At 51.9% G+C, this 12,053-nt stretch overlaps 1 protein-coding gene across 1 annotated transcript in view; it reads left to right on the top strand.

The window, feature by feature from the left end:
• TMEM229B (transmembrane protein 229B) overlaps positions 1-10,880 on the top strand; it is a 45,114-nt gene extending 34,234 nt beyond the window's left edge. The window contains exon 3 of the mRNA XM_024232029.3: positions 7,188-10,880. Coding sequence (XP_024087797.1) covers positions 7,206-7,709 — 504 coding nt within the window. The 5' untranslated portion in view covers positions 7,188-7,205 and the 3' untranslated portion in view covers positions 7,710-10,880. The remainder of the gene's footprint in view (positions 1-7,187) is intronic.
• Positions 10,881-12,053: the final 1,173 nt, after the last annotated feature.

Genomic DNA, 12,053 nt, shown 5'->3' with positions numbered 1-12,053 from the left:
ATGGTGGTCTCGCTATGTTGCCCAGGCTTGTCTCGAACTCCTGGCCTCAAGCTGTTCTCCCACCTCAGCCTCCAAAAGTGCTGGGACTATAGGCATGAACTCCATCCTCTCTTCTGTTCAGCAGCTTCCTGTCTCTCACCCTATGTTTCTCTCTCCCTTTGACAGCTACCCCTTTCTTCTTGCTTCTGCTCTGAGGGTTTTGGGGTCTGACTCTCCCAAGTTACCTGCTGGGGTTGGGGAAGAGACTGGACCCTCCCATCTGTTACCAGCTGGGAAACCATTCTGGGCCATCCCAGAGAGATCAGAGGCAAGAAGAGCAGGGTTTAAAGTCAGCCTCAAGGCTGGGGTCTGGCCTGAGTGATGAGATCCACACAGTCATGTCAGGCTGCTGCAGGAGAGTCCCTGTGAGGTTCCCGTTCCCTCAGCCCAGGCCCTGGGGGTTGGAAGAGCCAGGGGGATACGTGCAGGTCATGGGGCCTGAGTCGGGGTAGGAGGTCCAGAGGTCTCCACACCCCTGTGCTGTGCCATCTGTCTCAGGCCCTCAGTCCACCTCGGTGTGTTCCCCTGGAGCCTGGATCTGTTCTCTCCTGCCGGGGGGTAGGAGATTAAATGAGGGGGTGAGAGGCTGTTCCCCTTTCATTCCACCGTCTTTTCAAGTCTGCCCCTCGGGCTGGCTCTGACACCCTTCCTCTTCCATTCATCTCTCGGTAGCCACAGGGAAGCTGGAGGCTCACCTTCAGTCTCCCGGGATGTCTGTGGGAGTTTTGTTCTCCTGAGGGCCATATGTGGGGTTATTATTGCCACCCGATTTCTTGGCTCGCTAGCTTGGTGCTCAGGGTTGCGATGAAGACCTAACCTGCTTGACAGGAAGGGCTGCCTAGAGGCTGCCGAGAGCAGGGGCACAGTAACCCTGCATCAGGTAGGAGGTGGTGTAAAAGCAGGAGGGGCTGTCCAGAGGTCTGGCTCTGTGCCAGAAATGACAGCTGCCCTTTCTGGAGCCTTAGCTGTATTTTAAGTAGTGTATATGTACTAGTTCATTCATCCTCACAACAGCCTTCTGTGGTCATTACTTCCATTATCCTCACTTTACCTACAAGGTCTCTGAGGCACAGGGTGGTTGGGCAGCGTCCATTAGGTCTCACAGGTGGAAAGCATCAGCCAGGATTCCAACCCAGGCAGTTAGGATCATCTGGGGTCCCTGAACTTAACCAGCTGGCCATATTGATACCTGTGAGGCATGGTTTGTTGTTGGATGACCCAGGAGGGAAGAGCCTGCAATAATTTTATGTGACTTCAGGTTTCTTTGGGTTCATTTGCTTAGCAAATTCATTGAACACCTTCTATACACAAGGTATGAATACGGTGAATACATATTCATTCCACAAGCATTTTTTTTTCTTTTTTGAGACGGAGTCTCACTCTGTCACCTAGGCTAGAGTGCAGTGGCGCTATCTCGGCTCATGGCAACCTCTGCCTCCCAGGTTCAAGCGATTCTCCTGCCTCAGCCTCCCAAGTAGCTGAGATTACAGGCGCATGCCACCATGCCCGGCTAATTTTTGTATTTTTAGTAGGGATGTGGTTTCACCATGTTGGCCAGGCTGGTCTCGAACTCCTGACCTCAGGTGATGTACCCGCCTCGGCCTCCCAAAGTGCTGGGATTACAGGCATGAGCCACTGCACCCAGCTTCCACAAGCATTTTTTTTTTTTTTTTGAGACAGAATCTTGCTCTGTAGCCCAGGCTGGAGTGCAGTGGCACGATCTCACTCACTGCTACCTCCACCTCCCAGGTCCCAGTTCAAGCAATTCTTCTGCCTCAGCCTCCCAAGTAGCTGGGATTACAGGCACACGCCACCACACCCAGCTAATTTTTGTACTTTTAGTAGAGACAGGGTTTCACCATGTTGGCCAGGCTGGTCTTGAACTCCTGACCTCATGATCCTCCCACCTCAGCCTCCCAAAGTGCTGGGTTTACAGGGTGAGCCACCATGTCCAGCCTCCATAAGCATTTTTAAGATGAAATTTCAGTTTTATAAAAGTTATACATGCGTGTTAGGAAAAAAAAGTATGCAGAAAAATATAAAGAAAAAAATCACATATGATATCACCATCCAGAGATGATTGTTGTTTAATTTTTTTGTATATGTGCACATATGCATGCCTTTGCAGAATCGGAGTTAGGTTGAATATTCAGTTTTGAATCCTGCTTTTTTCTCTTACCACTATCTTAAACAAGCATTCCTCAGGAGGCTGCTGGTGCTGGTGTTCAGATGAATCCAGTGAAGCAGAGTGCTCACTATTACCACAGAGAAGGGAGGGTGCAGAAGTGGGCAGACAGCTCTGGAGTCAGGGTGCTTAGGAAAGTCCTCACAGAGGAGGAGCTGGGTCTTAAAGGAGGGTTCACCAGCCCTGGGTGGGGCCCAGGTAGCAAAAACAGCAAGGTAGACATCTGGAGGACAGGATTGGAAGCAGGGACAAGTTGTGAAGGGCTTTGCCAGCCGTCCCCAGGGGTTTGAGCTTTATTTACTCTGTAGATGTTGAAGATCCACTCATGGGCTTCAAGTGGCGAGAAACATCGGATTTGCATTTTAGAAAGGTTGCGTTTTTTCTACACACTCTTTCATCCTGTGATGAGTGAATTAGAAGGAAGAAGGCAAAGCTGGGAGAACTTTAGAGTCATCCAGGTGAGACATGATGAGGGCGTGAACCAGAGCAGCGGCAGCAATGAGAAGAGTAATGAAGAGAAGGGGATGGATCCCAAAGATATTTAAGAGGTGGTAAGGGTGGGAGTTAGTAGCTGATTTGGTGGCTTTCCCTTGGCCAGTGGGATGTTGGTGGGCATGGCTTAACCAGAGTCTTGAACCACACATGTACAGCTGGGCTTGCTCAGCTTTGTGCCTCTGCCCTTGCCATGAGAAGAATATGCCCAGGCAAGTCCACTGGGCCCTGCAGGAGGATGAGAGACAGGTGGAGTGGAGCTACACTGCCCCAGCCATCCGCCAACCACAGACATGTGAGCTGTAACAGTAGACGGTAGTTGTTTTAGGCCATGGTTTTTGGGATGATTTGTTATATGGAATTGCTAACTAAGAAATGTCTTTATTCTTGTCTTGAATGCTTACTGTGTGCTGGGCTTTGTGCCGGGCACTGGGAATACTGTGCTGAACCAGGCAGGCAAGGCCCTCACTCTCAGGAACTCATGTTAGGGTGGGGATGTGGCAGAGGAAGCCAGACAGACTTCGAGACCTCTGGTTCTAACTGGGTGCATGGTGGTGCCATTAATTGGGGTGGGGGTCTTAGGAGAGAAACAGGTTTTGGGGAAAAGATAATGGGTTTGATTTTATTTATTTATTTTTTAGAGACAGAGTCTCACTGCATTGTCTAGGCTGGTCTTGAACTCAAGAGTTCTGGGCTCGAGTGATCCTTCTGCCTCTGCCTCCCAAAGTGCTAGGATTACAGGCATGAGCCACCACACCTGCCCATGGGTTTGATTTAGGAAGGGAGTCTGGGATGCCTGCGGGACATTAGGGGGAGCTGTCTAAGGAAGAGCAGGAGCTATAGGTGCAGCACACAGGAAAGAGGTCTGGCCGGGGACCGAAATTCTCAATATAATATAACAGAAAATAACGTGTAGCAAAGGGAGTGAGACAGAGTAAGTGCTGTAGAAATTCAGAAGAGGAAGAGAGGACTTGGGACCTGGGAGAATGAAAGAGATTTTGTTCTGAAGGTAACCTGCAAGCTGGTTTATACTCACGGAAGTGAGAGGAGAAAGGCACGCCTAACAGAATGAATAGGACCTACAAAGGCATGGAGATGAAAGACAGGAAGAGCTGGATTGTGAGGAAAAGGCTGAAGATGTCAATCGGGGCAAGGTCATGAAGAATCTTGAATGGCAGGCCAAGGATGCTGTTGTGTTTCATTAGGAAATAGGGAGCTATCGAACATTTTGTTTTTGAGACGGAGTTTCGCTCTTGTTGTCCAGGCTGGAGTGCAATGGTGCAATCCCGACTCACTGCAACCTACACCTCCCAGGTTCAAGCGGTTCTCCTGTCTCAGCCTCACAAGTAGCTGGGATTACAGGCGCATGCCACCACATTTTAGCTGAAGCAGGCCTGGTCACATTAATACCTACCCATCCATTGTTTTTTTGTATTTTTAGTAGAGACGGGGTTTCATCATATTGGTCAGGCTGGTCTTGAACTCCTGACCTCAGGTGATATGCCCATCTCCGCCTCCCAAAGTGCTGGGATTACAGGCGTGAGCCACTGTGCCCAGCCGCTATCGAGCATTTTTGAGCAGGGGAGTGACATTTGGTACGTATGTCTAACAGATGGGCAGTCGTGTGCAGGGGATGAGTTCTGCAGTAGAAAGCAAGAGATATTGGTTCTAATCTCAGCTCTTCCATTTACTGGCCCTGGGATATGGGGCAAATGATGTCCCCTCTCTGAGCTCTGTCTCACTGCAAAAAAATGGGAGTAAAATTTTCTGACCTTCACATGAATCTTTTTTATTTTATTTATAAATATATTTTTTGGAGACGAAGTCTTGCTCTGTTGCCCAGGCTGGAGTGCAGTGGCATGATCTTGGCTCACTGCAACCTCCGCCTCCTGGGTTCAAGCAATTTTTCTGCCTCAGCCTCCCAAGTAGCTGAGACTACAGGTGCATGCCACCACACCCGGCTAATTTTTGTATTTTTAGTAGAGACAGGGTTTCACCATGTCGGCCAGGTTGTTCTCAAACACCTGACCTCAGGTAATCCACCCGCCTCGGCCTCCCACAGTTCTGGGATTACAGGTGTGAGCCACTGCACCCAGCCTGAATCTTAATTATGTAAGAACCATGACAAAATGTGAACGAACTGCTTGGAAGACCACAGAGCAATGCACAAGGATGGGTAGCTATTAATGTGACCAGGCCTGCTTCAGCTGAAATGTGAGGCTGGAATTCCCAGACAGGTGTCCATACTACAGATGCCATTTCCTTAACCTCTGTCTTTTCTCGCACCTTGGAGAGGGGATCGACAGAGATGTGAAGCCATTAGCAGCTGGCAGAGCTAGGATTTATGTTCTCAAGCCCTACCTTCCCATTCTTGATGCAGTCCCACACCTCCCTCCGCATGAACAGGACACATCATTTAGAGAGGGCCTGCCCAGGACAGGCCTGCGTCAAGGCCACAAAGCACCGGCCTGTGCAACAGTCACTGTCCTCAAGGAGTTCACATGCTAGTTGGATCATGAGAGCATGTACCTCAAAAAGCCATTGGGGTGGCACCTGATAATGGGCCAGGTAAGTGGTGCAGACAGTCGCTGGTGGAGGGCGAGGAGAAAGTAGAGAGAAGCAGCATGGGAGCTGGGCCTTGAAGACTGGTGGGGTTTAAAAGAGGGGAGGGAAAAGGAGCCAGAAGGACTGGGGAGGACTCTTTCCTGTGTCAATCCATTGGTTTCCCCTCAACACTGAAACCAAACACCAAAACCCCATTTAATGGAGCAAAGACAAATGTGACCACAATGAGAGAACCACCTCACACCCATTAGGATGGCCATTATGAAAACAAAACAGAAAATAACAAGTGTTTGGGGCGGATGTGGAGAAATTGGAACCCGTGTACATTGCTGATGGGGAATGTAAAATGGTGTGGCCACTGTGGAAAACAGCACAGTGTTTCCTCAGAAAGTTAACCATAGAATTACCATATGATCCAGTATTTCCACTTCTGCATATGTACTTGAAAGAGTTGAGAGCAGGGACTCAGACAGACCTTTGTACACCCGTGTTCATAGCAGCCTTATTTTCAGTAGCCAAAAGGTAGAAGCAACCCAGGTGTCCATCAATGGATGAATGGATAAACAAAATATGGTGATATATACAATGGAATATGATTCCGCCTTTAAAAGGAAGGAAATTCTGGCCAGGCACAGTGGCTCACGCCTGTAATCCTAGCACTTTGGGAGGCCAAGGCAGGCGGATCACCTGAGCTCAGGGGCTTGCGACCAGCTTGGGCAACATGGTGAAACCCCGTCTCTACTAAAATTGAAAAATTAGCCGGGCATGATGGCGTGCGCCTGTAGTCCCAGCTACTCAGGAGTCTGAGGCAGGAGAATCGCTTGAACCCGGGAGGCAGAGGTTGCAGTGAGCCAAGATTGCGCCACTGCACTCCAGCCTGGATGACAGAGCGAGACTCTGTCCCAAAAAAAAAAAAAAAAAAAAAAAGGAAATTCTGACATGTGCTGCAACATGGATGAACCTCAAAGACGTTAGGCTAAGTGAAAGCTAAGCCAGTTATGCTAAGCCAGTCACAAAAGGACAGTGTTTGTATGATTCCACTTATATGAGGCACCCAGAGTAGTCAAATTCATAGAGACAGAAAATAGAATAGTGGTTGCCAGGGGCTGAGGGTATGGGGAGTGGGAGTTTGTATTTAATGGATACAAAGTTTCTGTTTGGGACAATGAAAAAGTTCTGGAGATGGTTGGTGGTGATAGTTGCACAACAATGTGAATGTACTTAAGACCACTGAATTGTACACTTAAACATGGTTAAAAAATGGCATGCACACACACAAGGACAAATGTGATGAGTCACTTACATCTCAGAAATATGAGTGACATGGAACTGTTTGAGAAGAAGTGGAGGAAGAAATGGGGTCCCCAGTGGATAGGCCTGCGAGAAATCAGCAAGTAGTCTAGAAATGGGGCTGATTGGTGGACCAGGCCAGCTGACTCTTCAACTGACCACAGATAATCCAAAAAAGCTGTAGGGAGTACAGACACATCCCTCTAAGTAGCATTTGGGTAGAGTTGCAGAGAAGTCAGTGGGGTGGGTGGGTTATTCTGTTCTTTGCTCTGTTTTTTTTGTTGTTGTTTTGTTTTGTTTTGTTGGAGACAGAGTCTCACTCTGTCGCCCAGGCTGGAGTGCAGTGGCGCAATCTTGGCTCACTGCAACCTCTGCCTTGCGAGTTCAAGCGATTCTCCTGCCTCAGCTTCCCAAGTAGCTGGGATTACAGGAGCGGGCCACCACGCCCGGCTAATTTTTGTATTTTTAGTAGAGACGGGGTTTCACCATGATGGCCAGGCTGGTTTGGAACTCCTGACCTCAAGTGATCCGCCCGCCTCGGCCTCCCAAAGCGCTGGGATTACAGGCGTGAGCCGCCGCGCCCGGCCCTCACCTGTCTGTCTTGTGCCCCCCGCAGCCAGCCCCAGTCGGCGCCATGGCCTCTGCCGAGCCCCTGACGGCGCTGTCCCGCTGGTACCTGTACGCCATCCACGGCTACTTCTGCGAGGTGATGTTCACAGCGGCCTGGGAGTTCGTGGTGAACTTGAACTGGAAGTTCCCTGGGGTCACGAGCGTGTGGGCTCTCTTCATCTACGGCACCTCCATCCTCATCGTGGAGCGCATGTACCTGCGGCTGCGCGGCCGCTGCCCGCTGCTCCTGCGCTGCCTCATCTACACGCTCTGGACCTACCTGTGGGAGTTCACCACCGGCTTCATCCTGCGCCAGTTCAACGCCTGCCCCTGGGACTACTCCCAGTTCGACTTTGACTTCATGGGCCTCATCACCCTGGAGTACGCCGTGCCCTGGTTCTGCGGGGCCCTCATCATGGAGCAGTTCATCATCCGCAACACCCTCCGCCTCCGCTTCGACAAGGATGCTGAGCCCGGGGAGCCCAGCGGCGCCCTAGCCCTGGCCAACGGCCACGTCAAGACTGACTGAGTAGGAAGCGGGTGGGGGGCCTGGGGATCTCTCATGGAACTCATGAACAAAGAGACCAAGCTGGTGAGGTTTCCCCATCCATGCAGCAAAGGCCCTGCTCCGGCCAAGCCTCAGCCCTGTAGGGCACACAGAGCCCCCTAACCTCCGCGGGGGCCGGTGTTGGGGGGCCGTGGTCAGGTGTTGGGGGATGGGGTGTGGAGGCAGCAGAGGGACATTGGGAAGGGTCCATGGATCGCGGCCCAGTTCAGGGGTTGGTGCCAGGAGGCCTGTGGCTGAGCAGCGATGGACTATGTAGTTGACTTTGGAAGCAGCAGGCCCTGTCCTGGCCAAGGGACAATGAGAATGGGGCCGCAGGTGGGAAGCAAGGCCTGACCTCCCTCCCTCTGATCTGGATTTAGTTGAGCTTTGGCTGGTTCCATTAGGCAATATTCAGGTGCTTGCTTGCAACCAATACCTCCCCAGGGGCCTGCTGAGCTGCAGCCGAGGAGAGACTGGGCAGCCAGGAGGCTGCGTGGCAGCAACGCTGGTCTGCAAGGGCTGGGGGACCCTCCCTTGGCTCCTCTCCCCTCCCCCAGGGCCCTGCGCTGCTCCCTTGGCCTTCTGGGGCCCCCGTGGTGCTGGATTCCCACCAACCTTGGGCTTTTGGAGGTTTCAATCCCCGTGTGTTCGGTGGCGTTTCCCCCTTTTCTGTCTTGTTTTCAAAGCCTTTACCACTAGCAGCTCTTTATCCACGTCGGTCACCACACCTGCCCCACCCCAGCTCCCTAGCCAGCACAGGAGCTGCCAGAGATGGAGCCCTGAGACACCCCCAACCCCCACCCCCTTGCAGTCCTTCCCTCCACTGTTCGGCTGGCCTGATGCCTGGGGAGTTCTTGAGTTACACCTCCCTACCCCCAGTCTAGTGGGCTGTGGCAGTGCTGCCTTCTCAGTGCCTCAGCTGAGAACAAATGATGCTCTCCAATGCACAGGCAGGCTGGGTTAGGCCCTGTGGATCCACAGTGGGGACCTAGAGGCAAGTCAGTTCGGTGGGGAAAAGACAGAGTTCTAGGTCATCTATTCCCTGCCTGGTTTATTTTCAAGCCAAAACTGAGCAGTCTAGCTTTCTATGGGTTGGAGAAGCCAGGTATCCAGCATTGGAGACTGATGGAGAATGAGAGGAAGAAAGAGAGGAGGACCTTGCAGCTGTGGAAGGCTCCTTGGAGCCTCCTTTGTGGGAGGGTATCAGTGCTGGTTCTGCCAGAGCCTCATCCCTGGTAGCAGAACCTCAGGGCTGCCCCTCTCCCCAAACTTCTCCCAGCAAGGCTGACCCTTTGAGCTTACTCCTTAAACAGTATTAACCCTGCCACACTCATGGGCATTGGCACCTTGGTTCCCCTGCCCCACCTTTGTCCTGTGACAGGTCCATTGCTGGCAGTGGACAGGTGAAATACTCACTCCAGCCTACTTCCAGCTCTGACTCTCACTCCTCAAGGGGAAGGGTCCGTTAGAAAGTGGCCCATCCATCCCATGGTACATGGTCTCTTCTTGACCACACTAGGACTCTTAGGTAGTAATTAGCCTTTCCCTTTTTATGGATCATTACAAAGTGACGGTATCACCTGTGGAGAGAATGTCCTCTTCCCTGCTGGCTGCCCTGCCCATACTGTGCAGGGTGTGGTGGGGTTCAGGGTGTGGTGGGGTGCAAGGTGTGGTGGGGTGGGCCACAGTTGTGTCCTAGGTCTGGAGAAAAGCTTGCAGACTCTGCCTTTGGCAAGATTTTCTGCAGTTAGCCCTGTCCAGAGCAGAACGAAGGGTATTTCCTAGCCTATTTCCTGGGCAGGCTCCTCAAATCCAGGGATGAACTACTTTCTGCAGGGGCCAGCCCTCCTTTTGATTTTATTGTGGCCCCAATTCCAGGGCTTTGGGGGTTACAGAGAATCAGGCTTCCGGTGGGAGTAGATTGTTTTCCATCTATAGGTGGAGGAAGTTCCAGGAGGAGAATATTGTCTGGCTTCCCTGTTCTCTCTGGACAGTTGTTTCCTTGGTTCTCTCTCTAATTCCATGTTGTCTTAGTCTCCCAGCACCCCTTCAGGCCTTCCATGTGGGCCCCTAGACCACACTACCCACCTTCACACTCGCATTCCACAACTGAGTCCAGTGGCCAGCTTGTTGATGCCTCCATAATTCTCAGCCAGAGCAAATCCTTGGTTGGCCCACCAGGTCTTGCTGCTCCAGAAGTTGCCTTGTGGGCATTCCCTGGCACCATTTCCTCTCTGGGTCCTATACGTTCCCAAGTTCAGGAGGTCCTGGGGGTATGCCTGTGTGCCTGGCAACATCCAGCATTGTGTTTCTGCTCCATCTAGGTGTCCCATTTCTCCAGTTGCCCCTCATAAGGCATCAAACCTCCAGCAAAGGAAGGCAACAACCCATGGCCTGACCACGGGATCTACAGGTTCAGGTCTCACCAGGGATAGCCCAGACTTCAACTCTTGCTTTTTTAGGTATCAGGGCCCCAATCCCTTAGTGGCCAGGGACTCAAAGTTTGGAATAATCCCAGTCCTGCCAAGCATTAAGGGTGCTGGTGGGGAGTGTTTGCTGGCTGTTCATGAACCTCTGGTGTCCTGGGCCTCTCTCCACTGGACATGGCAGCATCTCTGAATTACAGATTGCAATGTGTTGCCCTGCATGGTTGAACTGCTTCTGACATCTGCTAGGCATCCCATGTGCCCTGTGCCCTCTTCAATGCCAGTGAGTCACAATGGCCTATGCTTATTCACAGCAATAATACCTAGGGAGTCCCCATGAAGCCCTTTTGTCCTGGTCCCTCACTCTGCATGGGTCTCCTGGGGAGGCAGCTGCTGAATGGGTCAGTTCATGAGAACCTGCATTTATGAAGCCCTGGGCTGTGCAGGCATCACCCTGGGATGCAGACAGGTGAGAGGCCCAGCCCTTAGGGGAGCCATGGCAGGGAGAGTGCCTTCCACCCTGAGGCCACCCAGACCTGGAGATGCTGCAGGCCTCAGCACTGCTAAAGGGCCTTTGAGGTGTGTGGGACTGTCTCCCAGTTGGGCAGCTCATGAGAAGGACACACGACCAGTTTGTGCGCCTATTGCCTGCTCTGTGTCTCCGTTGGTCCCTCTGTCTCTTCCTTTTCACATTTGTGCACATAAAATATACGGTGTTTGTGTTCCAGGACTGGTTCTGGCCCATCTGTTTTTCCTCTTTTGGAGCCACTTTCTCAGGGGCTTCTGGAGGCCAGGCCCTTTGCACCCTGGCATCATGCCCTCCCGAACCAAGAGGGCTGCTGGCGAGGCTGCCCCGTGGAGGGGGCAAGTGACACTCCCTGCCAATCCTTCTTGCTGTCTCTGCTCTGACACTCTGGTAACCTGAATTCACACTCTGACCCCAATTCTCAGGTGGCATAATGTGATCCAGGCCTTACTTTGGTGCTACGCTTCCAGGCAGAGGGGGATCCCAGGCAGTATCCAGGTTGACTGCAGGTTGGCTGCAGCTGCCCATGAGACAAGCTCCTCCTGGAAACACCAGCCATGACCTGGGACATCTCATGAGGCAGGAGGGAGCAAGCAGGCTGGCTAAGGGTACCCCCAAAGACATGGAAGGCCAGAGCCCTTTACTTTGAAAGTGATGTTACATTGAAAGTCATGCTTTCAAAAAACAGCTCTGCACTCCTCTCTGGCAGCCCTGTTTTTTCGGAGAAGTGCATTTGGAGGGAGTAATCTCTCCCCCTTTATGCACCTCTGCTCCGTTGAGCTTCCCTGTCCTCCCCTCACCACCACTGCCACCAGGCCGCTGTCCACTTTCCTCCTTCCAGGAAGAGGATGGAGGGTTCAGAAGTTGCTCAGTCAGGCTGGGCATGGTGGCTCACACCTGTAAACCCAGCACTTTGAGAGGCTGAAGCAGGAGGATTACTTGAGCCCAGGAGTTTGAGACCAGCCTGGGGAACATACAGAGACCACCATCTCTACAAAAAAAAAAAAAAAAAAGCCAGGCATGGTGACACACACCTATAATTCCAGATACTCAGGAGCCTGAATCAGGAGGATCACCTGAGCCCAGGAGTTGGAGGTTGCAGTGAGCTATGATTGCACCACTGTACTCTGGGTGACAGTGAGACCCTGTCTTGAAGTTGCTCAGTAATTTCAGCCAAACGCAAATGGCATGGGCCCCCTGTCACAGCTGGGTTATAGAACACCCACTGCTTTTCTGGATGGAGTAGACAGTGTGCTTTCTAAATCATCGGGAGGGCCCTCTGCCTCCCTCACTTGAAGGTTTTCATTTCTTGGCTGAAAGCTTTTTCCCTTATGAAAATGAGCTAGCATAAATCCCCAGCAGTCATTTACATGT

The sequence above is a fragment of the Pongo abelii genome, chromosome 15 (assembly GCF_028885655.2).
Source record: "Pongo abelii isolate AG06213 chromosome 15, NHGRI_mPonAbe1-v2.0_pri, whole genome shotgun sequence".
Lineage (NCBI taxonomy): Eukaryota > Metazoa > Chordata > Mammalia > Primates > Hominidae > Pongo > Pongo abelii.
Note: the sequence above shows the minus strand (reverse complement) of the source record. Positions and strands in the feature narration are given on the sequence as shown.